We start from the raw sequence: 22,854 nt of genomic DNA, 5'->3' as shown, positions 1-22,854 counted from the left end.
CCCATTCTTGTTGTTCTTATTCAGCTAGCACACCAGCGCCAAGATTCTGATCTCCTTGGTTTGAAACTCGACGTTGCCACCGGTCGGCTGGGCACCATCTAGTGGGCATAATTGGCAGTGCCTGCAGCAGACACGTTTCTGCTAGGGCGGGGTGACCAGACTATGTGGGTGGGGTCTTTAAACGCTGTGAAAGGACCCTGATTAGCAGATAGAGAGGCGCCTGTGCAGAGTGCATAGGTGAAAAAGGTTTCCGCTAAGGGCTGCACGCAGGTCGGAGGAGGCGTGAGCAGCAATATACCCGGCAGCAAGGGACAAATTGACTACACTAAATTGGGAGAAAATGGGAGAAAATGCATAAATAAAATAGAAAAAAAGGATACCCATTTTTATATTCATATACAATATCTCAACATTTGCCTTGGTTGTGCTAATATCATATCAAGGATCTAATACCCTGTTTGGTAGGCATCAACCCAAAGAACACCACTGAAAATTTCAAATTTTGGTCATTTTTGTTATATATTTATTGTCAGTTTTTGTATTGTACATTAATCAGCAGTTTATACCTGAAACAGCTGTTTATTTATATATTAATTCATTTAATCATTTATTTATTCATTTACTCAACTTTAGCAACATCTTTATCCTAATCAGGGTTAGGAGAAGTACCTCATCACCCTGAAACACTGGACTTAATACTATTTTGTCAAACAAACCTACCCAGACTTACTCACACCTAGGGGCAATTCAAAGCAGCCAGGACACCTTTTTCCAATCTTTGCTTAAGTTTCTTTTTTTACCTTCACATGTAGAATATGCCAAGTACTTTACAGTCACCAGGAATGAGGTGCTGTGTGTCACTTACTGTGACTTCTGTACCACCCAAATGATATACATATAAAGGATGTAATTACTATTTTTATTATTATTACTATTATCATTATAAATATTATTAGTAGTAAATGAGTGGCAGCTTGGCTCAACTTGACTAAGAATTTTCTCTGTGTTTGTGTGTTTTATTTGGATAGGCCCAAAAACATGCAGAAGGAAAACAGCCTGTTTTAAATTTTCCATAAAAGTAAATGAGTGCATGTGTAATTGTGTTACTTTAAAAAGCTGTGATAAAGCTATGTCCAGCACACACTACCATGTGATGTGTGCAAAATATTAGCCTCCAGAATGGCAGCATCTTATAATGTTGTTTTTTTTTCATACAGATCGCGACAAAAGCCTTACAGCAATTCTCGAACACGTCCGTAAGCTTTTAATTACCTGAAAGTCGTCTGTCTAATCTCATCAACAGACACTGTCACAAGCACACTCATACACACACACACACACACACTCATACATTCACGACAGACCTTGTTTTCATACAAACAACACCTTTTAATGATGGGCTAAATAATCCAGGCAGGGAGCTCAGGGAGAGCTGCAGCCCATCAGCATTAATGAAAACGGGCTACCATGACGACGCTAACCATGGTGTGCCATAATTACTGGCTTGCTGATGCAGGCAGAGATGAGAGTTTTCATGGCTGCCTCTCAGAATTAGCCTGCAGATATGGTGCAAAAAATTAGTAAGACAACATTTTAAACTAAGCCAGGAGTAACTTGGACTTGTAGGGATTTTGTAGGGATTGACTTCCCTAGGTTTTTGGTAGTTCCACCTTGGTATGCAGTACCATTGAAAAGTATTTACAGCTTATATATTCTTTATATAAACATAAAAACATCATACCCAGTATAGTGTAGCATGGTAATGAGTTGCTACTTTGGGGCCTGGGTGAATGGCTATAATTGATGATGTACTAGATTTGAGCACTGCCTCCATTTCTTGTCTTTATGGAGTTTGCATGTTCTTTTTACCAGGAATTCTGCTTCCCCTAGCTTTCAAAATATACCAGTATTAGGTCAATTGGGGCATCAGATAGATCATAATTGGATAAGAGAAGACAATCAGCAAAAAGTAAAGTTTGGGACATTTTGTAAAATGCAATGAAAAGAAGAATCTACAATGTGTTAATTCACCTAAATCTTTCTTTACCTGATAACAGTAGCTAAGAAACTCAATGCTTCATTCAACTTTATTGTATTTCATTAATATAAACACATTTAGAATTTAATGCCTGTAACACGCTCCAAAAATGTTGGGATAGAAGCAAAATTGGAGTGAATTCTTATAGAATGTTTAAGTTACAGCATTTCACAATAAGCAGGTGAGGGAATCATTATTGTGTATAAAGGGAGAATCCAGCAAAAGATCCCTCTTTAAACACAATGATGGGTCGAGGCTCACCATGTGCCAACATTCAGGAGAGAATTGCCTCTGTTCGTAATATTGTGTAAAGATTCAGGGACTCTGGAGAGATTTTAGTCTGTGTAACACAAAATTGGAAACCACTGTTGAATGTGGGTGACCTTTGAGCTTTCAGATGCCATTGCATGAGTAACCGTCATGTTATTGTGATAAATATTTCTGCTCATTGTAAAATTTATTTTTGTTTGAAAAACATAATGTAATGCATTCATGTCTGGTTATAAAAGAAGCATTCAGGAAAAGCTTAATCCTTTATGAAATAGAATAGCTCGAGTTTTGCCACCTCGCCAAAAATGTGTCAAAAAATGTTCTCTAAAAACCAGGTTCCCTAATGAGCAATTGTAAAGATTTAAGCTTTTTCCTTCTCTGCATTACATATTGTTATTTAAAAAAAAAAAAAATATTAATATAATATAATTTTTTGAGATAGGAATTTTGGGTTTTCATGAGCTGTATGCCAAAATCATCAGTATTAAAACAATAAAAGACCTGAAATATTTCAGTTGGTGTGCAATGAATCTAAAATATATGAAAGTTTAATTTTTATCATTACATTATGGAAAATAATGAACTTTATCACAATATGCTAATTTTTTGAGAAGGACCTGTACATTACATGACTTACTATGTGTTTTGTTGTATCTGCAGCTTGTGTGACACATTGGTTCAACCCTCAATCATATCACTGACTCATTAGCAGGAAAGAAATTAACCTTTTTATCCAGGCATGGCGACGATTGATTAAACTCTGGGATAATCTGAACGTTGTTCTCCCTCTGCATGCTAGTTCTATATGTAGAATGAAATATTGATGAAAACTGGCTCTTTTCACTGGATGAAACAGCAGCTTTAATCACTTGGCTGCCTGTACTTTAGTTTTAGTGTCTTGGTTACGTTATTTGCAGACACTGGAGGTGTTAGGGCATTTCTTCTCTCTCTCTCTCTCTCTCTCTCTCTCTCTCTCTCTCTCTCTCTCTCTCTCTCTCGCTTTCTCTCATTCTCATAAATTGAAAAGTCAGCCAGGGTAGGTGGCTGGTTGCCATAGCGCTAGTCTAATTGCAGAAGCACTCAAGGAACAGTGCATTGTGGATAGCCTTGTAAATCAGGAGAACTTTGACAGGCCTTTTAATTTTTCTTTTGCTCTGTCTCTTTCTCCCTCTTTTATTTTACTTTTGCTTACCACATCTCCACACATCTTTCTATCCTCAAACATGTCTCTTTCTCCTCATATCTACCTTTCTTTCTTAGTTTATAATTATCCATGTCATTTCTTTACTAACTGCTCTTAAATCAGTACTGCAACTGAAAACTGGTAGTGATTAAAAGTGAAATGACAAAGCTTTTACACTGTACAGTGTTTGCCACAGCAGACTAAAATTAGATTTAAAAACTCTAGATCTTAATGAATTGGATATACAAAATTGTCCATGACTGTGTTTGAACCTGTGAACTGATAAATCTTGTGTAACCAGTAATTACCTGTTCTGTCATGAATGTAACCGACGTGTGTAAAACATGACATTAAAATCCTAATAAATAAGTAACTATATTACAAATCCTCTGGTTTTAGTGCTGCTGTAACATCCTGTTTAAGTAATGTAAACTTAAAAACAGGGTTTATCTTAGTCTTTCCACATGTCTTTCTAACTTGAAAGAAGCCTCCATGTCCTCATCTTCAACTCTATCGGGTCATAATTGACCATGTCATGTTTCTTCACTAAATGCCCTTAAATGGAGGGTATCAGTACTGTAATTTGTCAGTTTCTAAAATGACACGTTCATGTATAACCATTGCCTAAGCAGTACTTCAAGCACTTTAACTCCACATTATAATACTTATAATAGTCATTAAAAGAGAAATGACCCAATTGTGTAGCAGACTGAAAGTAGGAATAGAAAATGCATAGCAAAATCTAAACATTAAAAAGAAATATAAAAAAAGGAAAGAAATCTGAAAGAAAGACGATTGTCATGCTTACTGGTGGTCAATTTTGTGCCACTGTGACTAAAGACAGTTTTGACATTATAATTCTCCACTGTTATTGCTGCTGTGATGCTTATGTTAAAGCCACCAGTACAAGGATAGCGTAACATGATGTATGTTTATTTCTAATCAAATGAATGTAATATACTTACCTGCATTCATTCATATTCTGCTTATACAGATTAGCTTAAAATTGTCTTCTCTTGACATAAGGAGGCATGGTGGCTAAGTGGGTAGCACTGTCGCCTCACAGCAAGAAGGTCTTGGGTTCGATCCCCAGGTGGGGCGGTCTGGGTCCTTTCTGTGTGGATTTGCATGTTCTCTCCGTGCCTGCGTGGGTTTACTCCGTGTGCTCCGGTTTCCTCCCACAGTCCAAAGACATGCAAGTGAGGTGAATTTGTGACACTAAATTGTCCTCGACTCTGTTTGATGTAACCTTGTGAACTGATGAACCTTGTGTAATGAATAACTACCAGTCATGTCATGAATGTAACCAAAAGTGGAAACCATGATGTTAAAATCCAAATAAACAAACAAACTCTTCAAGTAAAATAAGCTAAAATGGCATATTTAGGTGCCATGCAGGTAATGCTAAAGTATATTAAGTATTTTCTTATTCCTTAATCAATTCAGAGCACAGGTTTTTCATGTTGTCCTCTTTTACCCAGCCACTTGTATTGTAAGGCTACCCAGCCAGCATTCTCTGACAAATGTATTTACTTTTATTTTATACACTGAGATTTCTTCTAATGCAGCAGCACATTTTACAGTTGTGCCCTACAGATTTTACACTCAACTGTTATCTGGTCATATTAGTCACACTGACATTGTTTATGATTGGTTTCTTGGCTTCATACCAAAGTGCATCCTGTGTGCAACTCTTCCAATCATACTACCATGAATGAATTATACAGCTCACCTCAACTGCTGATATTAAAGTTGGATCCTGCTTTATTAAGATTGTAAAATTCAAAGTTTGAAGTTTAAAGTTTGTTCCTGGGTGCTAAGATGATGGCTGGAAGTCAACACAGACACTATTGGCTATGTCTGAAAGAGATGTGGGTGATGGATTGGTGACCTGTTCAGTTTATTTCTGCCCAGCGATTCCCTAAACAGGACAAAGCAGTCATTCCTGCCCTAACGAGATTTTGTTCCTACTCACCTATAAGCCAAAATCTCTCACAGGATTTTCCAGACTTGCTAAAGATAAATCTGGTCCTGTGAGACTACTCAGCCACAAAAGCTTTTTCAGAATGATTTAGATTAATGAGTGCAGCGGGGAGGGTGGATTTGAGGTCAAAACTCCCTATATTTACTATGTGAGAGGTGTTTGGCATGTTCTTTCCATGCTCACTTGTATATATTTTTTTATTTGGGCAGACACTGGAGTACACAGAGAAAACTCAAGTATATACCTTGATTAAATAAACCAGTTATTGAAAATCATTCAGAAAAGATGGGTAATGGGTGGATTGGTACTCTCAGTATAAGAGTATTTATCAGAAAATAGCATTCTTCTGTGAAAATCAAATATTTTTCTGTTATTTACAAACTCTGTGTATCTTGTATCATGCTTTCACAGTCACCCAAATGTAAGTATACAACTTAGTATAGAATAAAGTGAAAATTTTGGGGTCATGTCAAACCAATGCTGGATATATATGAATGTATTTTGATAGTAATATATGGTAATTTACCCCTTGCCAGTTACACTAAGAATATTTGTGCAGCCATGTGGTGTTTTTTTTTTTATTGCTAACTAGTGTACCCAGAGAAAACTTGGGGTACTGTGTGATGTGTTGCCCATAATGTAAAAGACACTATATGGCCAACAGGATGTGATGCAATGCTCTTAATTATTAAGCCATACCTATTGCTAAAAGATGTATACAATTAATTAAATAAACAATATGCTTCCACTTTGTGGTAGCAGTTTAGGCATGATGGTAAAATCTGTAAAAGACATGGTTAAATAAGTAAGGGTTGGAGAAACTTCAGTTGCCGATCCAGAGCCCTGATGCCAACAACAGTTCCTGCCCCCTTTTTTCATCTAAATGAGCACACATTCCATAGCCACAGTTAAATATTGTGAAAAGCTATGCTAGAAGAGTGCAGGCTGTTATAGTCTTAATGAATATAAACATATAAGTACAGTATACAAAACCATTGACACTGAGCTGACTCAGTAATAATGCTCTTACTGCCAATACTTAGTCATTAGAATGAAAATGTGTATTACAGCAGATGTTCGTCAAGCTAAAATATAATGGCATGCATGTTATTGTACATTTAACTAAAATCCCTTTGTATGATGTTAATGAATAGCATTAACGACTATAATCATTTATTTCATTCAGATGTATTATAAACCCTGCATTAGGTTTCATGATTTATTAATAGCTTAATATCAATTTAATGTCTCTTGTAAAATGAGAGCTTCTTTATTTAGAAAGATGATACATCATTCTTTAAAGTGAAGAATTCTGTATTCTGAATTCTGTTTAGTTCTGTATAAAATACAGTGGCATAGAGGAACATGCATGGCATAGAGATCATTCATAAATATAGAGATGTTAACTACAGTTTTTGCAGTCAGCTGCCTGTGATATCTGTATTTATGTTGCCCCTCCTGCAGGGCAGCTCGGTTGTTTTCAGTGTCTGTTTTCTGCATGGCTTCACCCCCAGCTCTTTAAGGCATACTCATAAATTCCATGGCATAACCATAAAACCTAATGATTATGCCTTCAGCAAATATGAATTATTCCTCATGCAGGGCTCGCTGTAAAAAAGCAGCAGAATCACATATTAAATGATAGGCTTTGAGTGGAATGTTCTTTTAAGTATATCTTGACCTTAGCACTGGCACACTGACACTTTATGCTACTTACAATAATAATAATCTGTCTCTTCTTTAGAGATAGGGATAGTAAAATCCTCCCTCAGCTACCCTGTGGGATTTACATAGAAATAAGCATATAAATCCACTATGACACTGAGCTGGTTAGTTATTATGCCCAAAATAGATCTACTGTATTTGCTCTTCATTATGTGTGTATACTGGTGTAAATTTTAACTTAAAACTTTTTGTCCTTATACTTTTTAGTACAGACTCCAAGATTTTAGGTTAAATAAGTCACACCTTTAACATATACAGTATATAGCCTTCTCAACCAAACTACAAGTATATATGACATAATTTCTCAATCCGTATAAAAAAAGAATAAACAACTTTACATGGAAAATTATATCATTAATCATAAATTAAATTGGCAGTTAGGGCAATTTAATCCACACTTAACAACAGTATTGAGGTTAGAAATGAAACTGTTCTAAAGTACTTACACATGATAGAAATACCTGGCTGGTTAACAGGTACCACTTCAATCACTACAAGATGAAAAAACTACTCAACCTACTACCTAGCAGGTCAGGGTTCAAAATTCATGACATGACTTTGCAGGCAGATAGCGTTGCAGCTGGCACAGCGGGCGGAACTTGTCATAAAGTTAACAATATCAAAGCCAACCCATGTAAATGGAATACATGATTGGTCAGTTTGACTGTCATATCAAATTGTTTTTTTTCATTGAATTGTATTGCTAAGCCCTTTGAAAATTTATAGATAGATCACCAATTACCACATTTATTTGTTTAAATGTTGTCAAATTATAAATAGATAAAATTAGAACTAAACATTTACTATTTTATATTATTATATTATTTTTAGAATATCTTTTTTTTTTTTTTTTTAGAATATTCAGAGGGCCCTGATGGTTTCCCTCTGTGTATTTTATAGCGTTCTGGGTTGTTGCTTGCGCTGCTGGTCATAAAAATATATATAAAAATTTGACCTGTGATGTAGCTTATGTGACCGCAAATAATCTGGGTCTATTTCAGAACATAAAGTGGGTCTATGATGTAAACAAAATAGAAGAAAAGCTAGAAAGTGGGTCTATGATAAAAGATAAAATAGCCTATGACAGGAAAGGAAGTGGGTCTATTATAATAGCAGACTAAAATTACCTTTAACAGATAACCTACACTCTTTGAAAAAAGTGAAAATGTACTGCAGTGGCATACAAGATCCTTTTATAAGGGGGTCCTTTAATAATCAATAATGGTGCCACAATAAATCAATAAATGATTTCCCTTCATAAATGTTGTAAAAAGTATTTTATTGGTGTACAAAAAAAAAGTAAAAAGTTAAACCCTAACTGTCAAAAAGTCAAGAAAGTAAAATGTAGTTGATTTAGTTCTTACGGATTAAAATCTGAGTAAAATAATCATCCTTGTATCAACATAACAGCCCCAAGCCACATACGGCACATATTAAAAACATACTGTAGCTGCATAATGAGGGAGTGTTAATTGGTGCTAGACAGGCCTCTCTGAGCATTGTAAAGCACAGAATATGAAAATAAAGCCTTGTGCAGTTACTTTGCATCCATGACACATAAAGGGAAAAAACATGGCCAAAATGCAATTTCAAACCATTATTAGATGTTAACCCGTAATTAATTAGTTAATGTAATTAGATGTTACATTCCCGAGGTGATGTAACATAGTGGTAAACATGCCTTACTTTTTTTTTTAAACGGGCAAGAATTTTTAAACAAGCATATATTTTAAACAGGTGATCAAGTTTATAAGGTGAAGTTTTTTCTCTTTTTGTGCTGTTTTTAGTTTAATATAGCTTAAAAGAATTTACAAACACCGTTTTGCTTTAATAATAAAAAAAATCTCTTATAATGATTACATGTGCTGTACAGAATATTATTTAGGAGTGTATAATAAGAACAGTCCTAAATTGACCTATAAAATCTGATATTCAAGAGAAAAATGGTCTGACACAAATGGTTTAAAAGTCTGTATATGATCTAGTAATTTAGTAACATAGTTCTTAATATTTGACGTTACTGATTTAAAAGCACTAGCCTCCTGCATGTATGGTCTACAGTTGTGTTTGTTTGTGTATTTGGAGATTTTTTCCTAGCCGAATTTATTGGCAGCAGTCGCAGAGCTTTTGGGAATTAAGGTAAGCCGAACTGTTTTTTAATGGTGAAGTATGGATGGTCGAGAGGATTTTGAAGCCGGCATTTGTCATATGAAACTGTGTCAGAGTTGCCTTTAGGGAGTAGCCCGTTCCACTGATTCGGAGGGTAAATCACTGTACAGGGCTAGAGGCTATGTGTGGCGATGTGTGGCTGTGTGTGTATGTCTGATTATGAGTAAAAGGAAAGACCAGGATTGATGGCACTCTGTGCAGAGAGAAAATGCAATCCTCAATGCAATCCAGGAGGCCAGTAGTAACTCTGAAGGGCTTATAAGTCGGTTGGCTAAGATTGGTCGGTCTCTGCACACGACAACAATCTCTCAAGCTGGATGTCTGGGTGGCAAGAAAAAAGCCACTGCTGAAAAAGTTCCATGCTGAAAGACTTGGAAGATTTCATGTCATGTGGAAAAAGCTTTATGGTAAGATGAGATTTAACTTTTTGGACTGTACTTCAAGCAGTGTGTTTGGAGAAGACCAGCCGGCCGGCCTCACTGTCCATTTTATCAGCTCCACTTACCATATAGAAGCACTTTGTAGTTCTGACTGTACTTCTGTATTACTAATTGTAGTCCATCTATTTTTCTACATACCTTTTTAGCCTGCTTTCACCTTGTCTCTTCAATAGTCAGGACCCCCACAGGACCACCACAGAGCTGGTATTATTGGGGTGGTGGATCATTCTCAGCACTGCAGTGACAATGACATGGTGGTGGTGTGTTAGTGTGTGTTGTGCTGGTATGAGTGGATCAGACGCAGCAGGACTGCTGGAGTTTTTAAATACCTTGTCCACTCACTGTCCATTCTATTTGACACTCCTACCTAGTTGGTCCACCTTGTAGATGTAAAGTCAGAGATGATCGTTCATCTATTGCTGCTGTTTCAGAATCAGAATCACTTTATTTCGCCAGGTATGTTACACATACGAGGAATTTGCTTTGGTGATACACACAATAATACACACAATAGTCCACATAGTAGTGCAAACAATACACATAATAGTACAGATAATTACACATGTATGACATGTAACATAGAACATATTTAACAGACCCGACAGTTGAGTTGGTCATCTTTTAGACCTTCATTAGTGGTCACAGGAGGCTGCCCACAGGACGCTGTTGGCTGGATATTTTTGGTTGGTGGACTATTCTCAGTCTGGTGGTTTCCCAGTCTGAGGTGTTTAAAAACTCCATCAGTGCTGCTGTGTCTTATCCATTCATACCAGCACAACACACACTAACACACCACCACCATGTCAGTGTCACTGCAGTGCTGAGAATGATCCACCACCCAAATAATACCTGCTCTGTGGTGACCATTGAAGAACAGCATGAAAGGGGGCTAACAAAGCATGTAGAGAAACAGATGGACTACAGTCAGTAATTGTAGAACTACAGAGTGCTCCTATATGGTAATTTGAGCTAATAAAATTGAAAGTGAGTGTAGAAACAAGGAGGTGGTCATAATGTTAAGCCTAATCGGAGCACATTTACATTTGCAGCATTTAGCAGATGCTTTTATCCAAAGTGATTTACAGTTATGACTGAATTAATTTCAAGTAATTCAGGGTTAAGAGCCTTGGGGGCACAACAGTGGCTACTAGTCCAGTACCTTAACCACTTAGCTACCACTATCCCATTTGATAAAGAATTATAAATAAACAGTCATGAGTGCAAAATGTCTGTTTGTCTATGATGTGATGGACATGTAGTGTCTCTCAACGTGCAGCAAATCAAATAAATGATGTCCAGGATGTGATGGGTCTTTGTTGAAGCAAGAAGAGCTGAAAAGCTCCTCCAAAGATGGCAGTGAGCAGTCAGTGATATTCTGAGGCTGTATAAGGGCTGTTTCACTTCAGTAGGAACTGGACAGTTGGTCCGAAACATGCAGTTATCTGTTAGACGGCTGAAGATGGACAGGAGGTCTACGTTCCAGCACAACAATGACCTAAACACACTGCCAGCAAACAAAGCAGTAGGATAGGAGCTTAAGGATATGAATGTGAATGTCCTTCAGTGGCCAAATCAGAGCCCTGACCTAAATCTGGGATCCGTGGATAGCCCTGGAGAGAGCAGTGTATTGCTGGTCACCACAAAATTTGTCCCAACCCAAATAATTCTGCAAGGAAAATATCCTCCAAGGACAATTTCAGAGACTTGTAGAATCTATGCATTAATGCTGTCATCGTAACTTGTGGTCGACCGTTCACTCCGTCCAACTTTCCATCACCCATCTGTGTATACAAATATGCAGTTCCACACACCCACCTACACTCAGACACATCTCTCAGACCCAAGTGACAGAGATTTCCCTGCAGCATGTTTGCTGTTTAAATTATCTGTGCCAGTGAGAATGATTTTGACAAATGTGTCTGGGGACATCCCCAAGCTTAGGAAATGTCTCGTCTCTCTTCATTACCCATTTTTTACTACACACAAACAGACGTTCTCAAAAACTCCACATACACACATACCTGAAATGTTACTAAGAATGTGTATGTGTGTGTTATACCCAGATGGCCGTGCTTGCTCACACTGTATTGGGGACAGGCGAGTGTTAAATGCTCTACAGGAGACTGTTACACTGCTGTTGGCTTATTTATCGATATGCCATTTTACCCTCTCTGTAAGCCTCATGCTTGGCTTGCTTTCTGCTTATTAAAAACACACTAAAATATGAACAGAAGATAGGAGTGTGAGCACAGAGACCATTCTCTACCTGCTCATTTATCACTCTTTATATCCAACAGTGTGCGATCAGATCAGCTTGCTATGTGAGAGCACGACTTGGCTCCCTGTTGAGACGGTCCATATAGACATGTTTTCTTTTCATCTCTATCCTCATTTCTTAGTGCTGCTGCACACTGCACAAGGGGAAAATATAACAAGCCAATTAATAGTGCTCACAAATGTAACAAAAGGGTTTTTTTTCTCTAACTAGTAATTATATTTAACTTACAGTGAAAGTTTACATACACTTGGAAGGGACATGTTTTTTATCATGGCACGGCATGTAATTTTAATGATTACTGCAATTGTTCTTTTTTGTAGTTAAATTATTGGAAGGGGTGGCACGATGGCTCAGTGTGTTCGATCCCCAGATGGGAGGGTCCGGGTCCATTCTGTGTGGAGTTTTCATGTTCTCCCCGTGTCTGAGCTGGTTTCCTCCAGGAGCTCTGGTTTCCTCCTACAGTCCAAACACATGCAAGTGAGGTGAATTGGAGATACTAAATTGTCCATGACTGTGTTTGACATTAAACTTGTGAACTGATGAATCTTGTGTAACGAGTAACTACCTGTTTTGTCATGAATGTAACCAAAGAGTGTAAAACATGACGTTAAAATCCTAATAAATAAATATTAAATTTATTGTGGGATTTCTGAAAACATGCTGGATCATAGATAAGCATACTATTCATTTGGTGGTATAGTGAGTTAACTTTGAGGCATTGCCTTGTAATTATTTGTTATTAATTGATTGATGATGATTATGACCATCAGAAAGAATGTCCACCATACATTAGTGGTTGCTGGTACATGGGTGACACTATCTACACATCATCGTGGGCTTATAGGCTGCTGCACTAGAAAGAGGCTCCTGCTTCAAAACTGGTACTTTACTAATATGATCAGCAGAAAATTTTAAAGTTTCTGTTCACATGATGCTGTTGGCTTTATTTTAATGGTTTGGTCACTATTCTCCTCCCAACATTGGCAATGACGTGTTTAAAATCCCAGCAACACATTTCTGCACCTGCTACACTTATACAAGTACAGCACTACCATATCATTACCATGTTAGGTCCACTGCAGTGCTGAGAATGGTCCACTACCCAAATACAATCTGGTCAGTGGGTGTCCTGTGGAGGTCTTTTTTAATGAGCTTTTGTTTAATGGATTACAGGTTGTGGCAAAGTGTGCAGAGTAATGTTTTTGTCCATCTTTTATGTGACTAAAATACACAGGGTGGGACTACTGCTGATGTTTACAAGGTTGATTAAGTGAACAGTCAATCAGATCTAACAATAATAGCATGATAATTTAAGTAAGTACAAAGTCATGTCACGTTATGACCACCAGCTAATATCCAGAGTAACCGTCGTATGCAGCACAGACAGCAGCTAGATGGGCTGGGAGTGACTCAATAAGGTCCTGGTAGGTTGTCACACATATCTGGAGCCATCAGTGTATCCCACAGCTGCTGGAGGGTGAGTGGGGAAGGATCCATAGAGCGAACAGGACTATCTAGGTGGTCCCACAGATGCTCTATTGAGTTCCAGTCTGGGGAATTAGGGGGCCAGGGTAGTACTTGGAAGTCTTGGTCATGCTCTTCCAACCAATGTTGGACATTTCTAGCCGTGTGACATGTCACATTGTCTTGCTGGAAGATTCCATCCGCCCCAGGGAAGACAGTTTTACTCATGGTACTTTTACCCGTGATGGCAACAAGCGATATATGGGCAGACAGCCTATCGCACACCTTGTATGCCCATCAAGCCAGCTCACGAAACATGACTTTCTTCATGGGCTATGCGATGCCTCCGTCAAAAGTAGGAAGTGGTCACAATAATGTGACTTGACTGTGTTTAATGATCATTAATGTCTTTAATGTTAACGTTAGCATTGGCTTTATTTTACTGCAAACTAATGCAGTTGATTTTACATGTAGTTTTACAAGTTCAGTTCATTTATGTTTTAACTAGCTCTTAGTTTTTCTGAGCAGTAAGAAAATTACCTTTGTTTCTGTTTATGTGCTCTAGGTGGTGGACCTATACTGGGGCGTCGACCCGGAGGAGTGGGACAGCCCAGAACTACAAAGACTGCGGATGAAGCTTCTGGAAGAATGTCTAAAAACATCTGCAGGTCCATGCTTTGTTGTGGGTATATATGACTTTCTATCAAACCTTAAGCATAAATTTCAAGCTCCAGTTGTTCCTAGCAGAAATAATGACTAGTTGCTTATTCACTGTTTGCATTTCAGGGTGTAATTATTAATGGAAAAAATAGACCTGATATGCATATATATAGTATATCAGGGTGTAATTGTCAATGAATGCATCTGTAACTGATCGAGTCAACTATATATATTATATTTATCCCATTCTTTATGGCAGATCCTATCAGCTCATTTATATGATGAGCATCTGTGAATTTTCATTTCAGGTATTTCTACAGATGTTTAATGGGGTTTAGGTCTGGGATTTTGCTGGTCCAATTAAGGACATTTAAAAACTTGGCTTGAGGTGTTTATCCTTTAGATCACTGTCATGTTGAAAGAAACTCAGCAGCCCCAGTCAGAGCATGCAATCTGGATTAGGTTTTCTTGAAGGATGTTTATGTATTTGGTTGCTGTCTCCCAATCTCTTAATTCCTAAAAATCACCCTGTCCCTGCTGCTGGGATGCACTTAGTGTAGAGATGGCATTAGACAGGTGATGTGCAAAGCCTGTTTACTTGCCAGACATAGTGTTTGCTGTTCTGCCAGATGTTGCAGATGGTCTTTTCATGCCGTTTAATGAACAGGCATATGACAGTGGGCTCTTACTCGAAAGTGGCTTCTGTCTTGCAATTCTGTCATAAAGGAATGATTTATGGACTGAAACATAGCTGAAGTTGTGTCCAGTGGTTTCAGCATCTCCACAGGAGCACTATTTGGAGCTCTATTATAGTAAACGTTGGGTTCTTCCATATGTTCCTGACCAAGGCCCTAGCTGCAGGATTTACAGTTTGTCTAGTTGGCAAACCCTAGAAGGATTCAAGGTTGTGCCAGGCTTATTTCATTTCATATTTCTAAAGGCCATTGGGTTCCTGAGAACACTTAAAGCTTTAGATATTGTTTTATGTCCTTGCACAGATGTATTCCTTGCCATGATTTAATCGCAAAGATTAACAGACAGTTACTTGGACTTAATGGCTTGGTTTTTGTCCTGATGGCATAATTTGAGGCCCCAGGTTTTTGTCTCACCAAACTGTCTAGTTAATTTAAATAGGTTCACTCCACCTAGACCCATCTCTGGAATAATTAAAACAAGTAGGATGACTCTGACCACAATTTGGAGTGCCACAGCAAAGGATCTGATGTTGGCTTTGTTTGTTTTTTACATGTTTTTACTTCATATTTATGCATTTGTGCAAAAAGTCAAGAAGGGTTTTAGTTATTTCTGACTCCACTGTTTGTAAGCACATATTATAAAGGTATATAACAGACAACAGACTAACAAAGGCAGTGACAGTAATCAAGCAAAACCATCTTAGCCACTGCTTTTTAATCAAAATAGCAGAGAAGTCAGAATATTCTGGCATGAATACACCGATCAGCCATAACATTAAAACCACCTCCTTGTTTCTGCACTCACTGTCCATTTTATCAGCTCCACTTACCGTATAGAAGAACTTTGTAGTTCTACAATTACTGACTGTAGTCCATCTGTTTCTTTGCATGCTTTGTTAGCCCCCTTTCATGCTGTTCTTCAATGGTCAGGACTCTCCCAGGACCACTACAGAGTAGATATTATTTGGGTGGTGGATCATTTTTAGTACTGCAGTGACACTGACATGGTGGTGGTGTGTTAGTGTGTGTTGTGCTGGTATGAGTGGATCAGACACAGCAGCACTGATGGAGTTTTTAAACACATCACTGTCACTCTGCTGGACTGAGAATAGTACACCAACCAAAAATATATCCAGCCAACAGCGCCCAGTGGGCAGCGTCCTGTGACCACTGATGATGATCTCAAAGATGACCAGCGTAAACAGCAGCAATAGATGAGCGATCGTCTCTGACTTTACATCTACAAGGTGGACCAACTAGGTAGGAGTGTCTAATAGAGTGGACAGTGAGTGGACATGGTATTTAAAAACTCCAGCAGCATTGCTGTGTCTGATCCAGCACAACACACACTAACAAACCGTCACCATGTCAGTGTCACTGCAGTGCTGAGAATGATCCACCACCTAAATACGTAATACCTACTCTGTGGTGGTCATGACCATTGAAGAACAGCATGAAAGAGGGCTAAAATAAAGCATGCAGAGAAACAGATGGACTACAGTCAGTAATTGTAGAACTACAAAGTGCTTCTATATGGTAAGTGGAGCTAATAAAATAGACAGTGTGTGTAGAAACAAGGAGGTGGTTTTAATGTTATGGTTGATCGGTGTATGTGCTAATATTGAAATAAGCATTCATTTGATGTTCTCTTAGGAAAGAGGCTTAACCATTATCACCTAATTGTGAGCACAAATATGTATGTATGTATTGGTGCATGCCAGTTCGTGGTGTGGGGAGTGGTGGAATAAGGGCATAAGTCTAAAGTACATGAACGGATAGGTGCATGATTTAAAAAAAGGTATACATTCCATGGTTAATGTGTGCACAATGCCTCTGAATTTCTCAATTAATCATATATTAATCAAATCCTGTTTGTGCAGTTGACACTTCCTGTTAGTAGCTTGTCTCCTGCACTGTAGCAAATGATGTCTAGTTAGAAAGGCTGTTCATCAAACAAACGTGTTGCGCCTGTGTGTTGTGTTCTCGGCTGTCCCCGATGAACATGTGAACAAATCCCAGGTGTAGCCTAAACTGAAGTGCAGTGACAAGTTCTAATCACTTTTGTTTTCTGCAAATGGAAGCAGTTTTTAAATCATATTGCCTTTCTGGGATGTGTGTGTGTGTATATGTGTGTGTGTATATGTGTGTGTGTGGCACTGATAGCTGTCAGGTCGAGTGCAGATAAGAGATCGGTGAATAGGTGTGGGTGAGATTGATGTTAAATGATTAAAATGTAAATGAGTAATGTGGGCGAGGAGATGCAGAATAATTGGAGTCAGAGATGAAGAGAAAGGTGAGGTTTAGAGCACTCTAGAAACAGAGCAGGGAATACCGCTAGTCCCCTTTCTCAATTGAACCCCATTCAACCTGTCCTCCTACTCATTTTAATATCTCTCTCACTAAATCACCCACGCATTGTCTCTGCCTCAGTCTTAAATCCTCTATTTTATTACTGGGTATTTTATTTTATGATTATATCTGCTTTATACAGTCTCGCACTCATACATTTACAGAGTCTTTTTAAAGAATTCAGCCTCCAGCCCTTTTAATAGCTAAATGAACATCACAAGCTGGGATTTGAATCAATTTATTTAAAATCTTAAGGTTTTTAATCACTCACTCATTTTCTTAACACTGAAGGTGAAAATATCAGAAAACATTAGCTACTTTAAGCAATGTGCTTTGCATAATCGTGTTTCTGGCAGAGGATAGCAGGTTTTTATCCAAGAATTCACTGCGTTATTGTGCATCATTCATTTTTAAATCACTCCTGTACGGAATATCAGTCCCTGCTTCTAAAAGCCTTTATAGAACAGCTGTTCCATAGTTTTTACAGGCAATAGTTATCAACAGATTGTGTGAGCTCACAAAGAAATGTGTTAAATGAGAAACCAGCCTTACAATATTTTATACTTTCTATTTTTATTTTTATTTGAATAATTGTTAAGCTTTGATTAACAAATCAGGGTGGGGGGGAGCAGAAACAGAGACAATGTAAAATTTCTGAGAGGTAAATACTATTTAATTGTACTATTTTAATACAGGTCTCTCTCTGTTTGCCATTCTATCTCTCTTCTCTATCATAACCTTCTTCTGTACACCCCCCCCCCCCCCCCCCCACTCTAATTTAATCAAAGCTTCTTACTTTTTCTCTGTCCTTTTCTCTATTTTATTGCTGCTTTCAGTCATGTCAGGGCTTCTCTTTGTATTTTCCTATTCTCAAGCTTTGATCTCTCCTGTCAACTTCAAATTCCTTTTGGCCTTTTTTCTTGCCCTTATACTTGACTATACAATTTTGAATCTTTTGGCTTTCAGGACAGACCATGATCAAACCTTTTCATTTTTTCCAGGGTACAATAAGCTAAGATTGAACAATCTACATGTTGTTTTATACTGTTAATATCATGTGGAATAAAACATAGTTTTTCTCTATTTATTAAATTATTCTCAGACAGAGTGACCCAAATTGAATTTTCCAGAAGTACATTTTTCATTTATTTACTGTTTCAGGAAAAAAACAGTAATTTATTCAAACTAAGTTTGTAGGACCAGTTATGGTCTACACTAGGTAATTTGTGGTAATTGTTTGTTGGATTGATTGTAGTTTTTATTAACTAAACTCTTAACAAATGACAAAAGTAGAGTACCCAGGAGACATGAAGAAAATAAAAACATGCCAACACACCAACAGTAATCAAAGCTGAGATTTGAACCCAGGTCTCCATCCACTCCCACCACATTAATGTCTCTAATTTTTTTAAGTTTGCACAACACTAAGTGTTAATTTCTCTTTTTTTTAAATGTATGGCATTCTTACTGGCTAGTAAAACTGCAAGTAAACTACAGTGCTGGGGTAAAAGTATGTGCCTGTTATTTTTGCATATCTGTCACACTTTACTGTTTTAAATATTCAGACTGAATTTGTTGCATTTGGTCCAAAAGCAACAAGAAACACTACACATAGCTTTCCTATGCTGACTGATTTCAAACATGCACTCAGATGTATACAAATTGACTTGAGATGCAAAAAAAGCAAATTCACACCCTGCATAAAAAGAGCCTAAAAGATGGTGGCTGTGTTTTAATTGGCACATGTGGTTATTTTAAGGCATGTTATTTAAATTCAGCCTGATTTCTGAGTCTGGGGATGCCCCAGTTAGCTGGCTTTAGTCAGAAAATGTGGGATTTTTCTATTTAAATAGAGATGGAGGTCAGATCTCTAGACATTCCTTCTGGCAACCCAGACAGAGTAACCCAAAGTAGGCAGGTTCAAAGGAAACCCATTTGGATTTCCCAACCTTGATGCAAATGCTGCTCTATTTGCATCCTATGTAAAATGCTGACTAGAATATAAGGTTTTTTTTTCAGCATTTAAGGAAAATCGAAACCTTGCAGCAAACAGGATGACAACAGATTTTTCCCTAGTGCCTCAATGTGTGTTTTCAGCTACTTGATGTAAATACATTTGTGTCTGCAGATAGTGACAGGCAATAGCTTGGCTGCTGTTGTGCAAGGCTGTCACTGGGAGCTGTGTATACAATTTTATTTGTTGTAAAGAGAAGACCCAGTGTTTGATCAGAGAAAGAGCAGAGGCATGAGCTGGGGCTTACATTTGATAGTTCTGGGTTTCGTGCGAGTCTCCAGAGAGGGTCTACGAGCAGATTGGAGCTGTTTAATCTGTCACAGCAAGAGAGAGAATACGAAATATAAAGGCAAGATAAGGAAAAGGAATTGAGGGGGATATAATGACTAGGAACACTGCTAAAGATTTTAGGGATAGGGATTTTTAACAAAAAAAAATGTATGTCATGAAGGGTCATAGAAAAAGTAGGATGTCTACATTAAAAAGAATAGACACTTATTACAATTTATTTGTTTTACTAAGGTTATAGCAATTAATTGTTACAGTTTTTGCATGTAATTTTTTCACCTCCCAAAACATGGTATGACTGCTGCAAATGTTGCTGCAAATGTCTCCAGTATCTCATCTATCCAGCTTAAGTTACTTTGTATGTGTTGACATAATTTGTGGTCTTTATTTTACTTCCAGATTACAAGATTTACATTCATTATATTATTATCATGTATTTATTTTGTATTATTTACTTTGTTCACATCAGCAGTAGGATTAAAGCAATTAATTAGATACAATTCAATTCAACTTTATTGTCATTATACAATACAGGGTTGTACAGTATAACGAAACACTGTCAGGCTACATCTCCAGTGCAGACAACGAAAGACAATAGTGCAAAGACAATGGGGGAGGGGATGGGGGAAGTTACCAAAAATTACCATACATAAGGTGCATAGACAAGGTGCAATGACAAGACAAGGTGCAAGAACAAAACAAGGTGCATAGGCAGATTGAGGTAGTGGATTTGGATTTAGCAGCTAGGTTTAGGTAAACAAAATTTGAGGTAGTGGATTTAGCAGCAAAAGTCCAGTAAAAGTGCGAGAGCAACAGTCATAGAGGTAGTTACAGTGTATCACAAAAGTGAGTACACCCCTCACATTTCTGCAAATATTTCATTATATCTTTTCATGGGACAACACTATAGACATGAAACTTGGATATAACTTAGAGTAGTCAGTGTACAGCTTGTATAGCAGTGTAGATTTACTGTCTTCTGAAAATAACTCAACACACAGCCATTAATGTCTAAATAGCTGGCAACATAAGTGAGTACACCCCACAGTGAACATGTCCAAATTGTGCCCAAATGTGTCGTTGTCCCTCCCTGGTGTCATGTGTCAAGGTCCCAGGTGTAAATGGGGAGCAGGGCTGTTAAATTTGGTGTTTTGGGTACAATTCTCTCATACTGGCCACAGGATATTCAACATGGCACCTCATGGCAAAGAACTCTCTGAGGATGTGAGAAATAAAATTGTTGCTCTCCACAAAGATGGCCTGGGCTATAAGAAGATTGCTAACACCCTGAAACTGAGCTACAGCATGGTGGCCAAGGTCATACAGCGGTTTTCCAGGACAGGTTCCACTCGGAACAGGCTTCGCCAGGGTCGACCAAAGAAGTTGAGTCCACGTGTTCGGCGTCATATCCAGAGGTTGGCTTTAAAAAATAGACACATGAGTGCTGCTAGCATTGCTGCAGAGGTTGAAGACGTGGGAGGTCAGCCTGTCAGTGCTCAGACCATACGCCGCACACTGCATCAACTCGGTCTGCATGGTCGTCATCCCAGAAGGAAGCTGACGCACAAGAAAGCCAGCAAACAGTTTGCTGAAGACAAGCAGTCCAAGAACATGGATTACTGGAATGCCCTGTTGTCTGACGAGACCAAGATAAACTTGTTTGGCTCAGATGGTGTCCAGCATGTGTGGCGGCGCCCTGGTGAGAAGTACCAAGACAACTGTATCTTGCCTACAGTCAAGCATGGTGGTGGTAGCATCATGGTCTTGGGCTGCATGAGTGTTGCTGGCACTGGGGAGCTGCAGTTCATTGAGGGAAACATGAATTCCAACATGTACTGTGACATTCTGAAACAGAGCATGATCCCCTCCCTTCGAAAACTGGCAGTTTTCCAACAGGATAACGACCCCAAACACAACCTCCAAGATGACAACTGCCTTGCTGAGGAAGCTGAAGGTAAAGGCGATGGACTAAACCCAATTGAGCACCTGTGGCGCATCCTCAAGTGGAAGGTGGAGGAGTTCACGGTGTCTAACATCCACCAGCTCCGTGATGTCATCATGGAGGAGTGGAAGAGGATTCCAGTAGCAACCTGTGCAGCTCTGGTGAATTCCATGCCCAGGAGGGTTAAGGCAGTGCTGGATAATAATGGTGGTCACACAAAATATTGACACTTTGGGCACAATTTGGACATGTTCACTGTGGGGTGTACTCACTTATGTTGCCAGCCATTTAGACATTAATGGCTGTGTGTTGAGCTATTTTCAGAAGACAGTAAATCTACACTGCTATACAAGTTGTACACTGACTACTCTAAGTTATATTCAAGTTTCATGTCTATAGTGTTGTCCCATGAAAAGATATAATAAAATATTTGCAGAAGTGTAAGGGGTGTACTCACTTTTGTGATACACTGTATGTCCTGGTAGTTGTTGTAGGAGTGACCAGTTTAACCGCTCGTGGGTAGAAACTGTTCTTAAGTCTGGTGGTTCTGGCTCGAATGGTCCGGTACCTCTTCCCAGATGGCAGTGGCTGGAACAGGAAGTGGCTGGGGTGTGTGGGGTCAGAGGAAATGTTCCTGGCTTTCCTCAGACATCTTTTATTGTAGATTTCCAGTATGGGTGGGAGTGCAGTTGCAGTAATGTGCTGGGCAGTTTTCACCACCCTTTGAAGAGCCTTGTGTTCAGCAGCTGTGGCACTGCCGTACCAGACCGTGATGCAGCTTGTCATGATACTCTCCACAGTGGATCTGTAGAAGTTACAGAGAAGCTGTTGTGGCAGGTTGACTCTCCTCAGTCTTCGAAGGAAGTGGAGACGTTGTTGTGCCTTTTTGATGACATGTGATGTGTTGAGTGACCAGGTGAGATCCTCAGCTAGGTGGACGCCGAGGAACTTGAAGTTGCTCACTCTTTCCACCATTGTCCCCTCGATGCTCAGTGGTGTGTGCACTCTACTCCCCCGTCTGAAGTCGATGACCATCTTCTTGGTCTTGCTAACATTTTGGGAGAGGTTGTTAGCAGTGCTGCACTCTGTGAGCATCCTCACTTCCTCCCTGTACAGCCTCTCATCATCGTTGGTGATTCTGCCGATTATTGTGATGTCGTCGGCACACTTGATGATGGTGTTGGAGCTGTGATTTGTGATGTAGTCGTATGTGTACAGTGTGTACAGCATAGGTGAGAGGACAGGGGAGGTGTGGTCGCCCATCCTAACAGATTGTGGTCTGGAGGTAAGGAAGTCCATAATCCAGCTGCATATTGTGTGACTAATCCCAAGTGTGCTCAGTTTGGAGACCAGTC

At 38.7% G+C, this 22,854-nt stretch overlaps 1 protein-coding gene across 1 annotated transcript in view; it reads left to right on the top strand.

Moving 5' to 3' along the window:
- LOC134311629 (NACHT and WD repeat domain-containing protein 2) overlaps positions 1–22,854 on the top strand; it is a 68,677-nt gene that overhangs the window by 20,403 nt on the left and 25,420 nt on the right. The window contains exon 4 of the mRNA XM_062993279.1: positions 14,117–14,233. Coding sequence (XP_062849349.1) covers positions 14,117–14,233 — 117 coding nt within the window. The remainder of the gene's footprint in view (positions 1–14,116; positions 14,234–22,854) is intronic.

The sequence above is a fragment of the Trichomycterus rosablanca genome, chromosome 4, assembly GCF_030014385.1.
Source record: "Trichomycterus rosablanca isolate fTriRos1 chromosome 4, fTriRos1.hap1, whole genome shotgun sequence".
Lineage (NCBI taxonomy): Eukaryota > Metazoa > Chordata > Actinopteri > Siluriformes > Trichomycteridae > Trichomycterus > Trichomycterus rosablanca.
The sequence above is the reverse complement of the archived record's forward strand: the minus strand, read 5'-3'. Positions and strand labels throughout refer to the sequence as shown.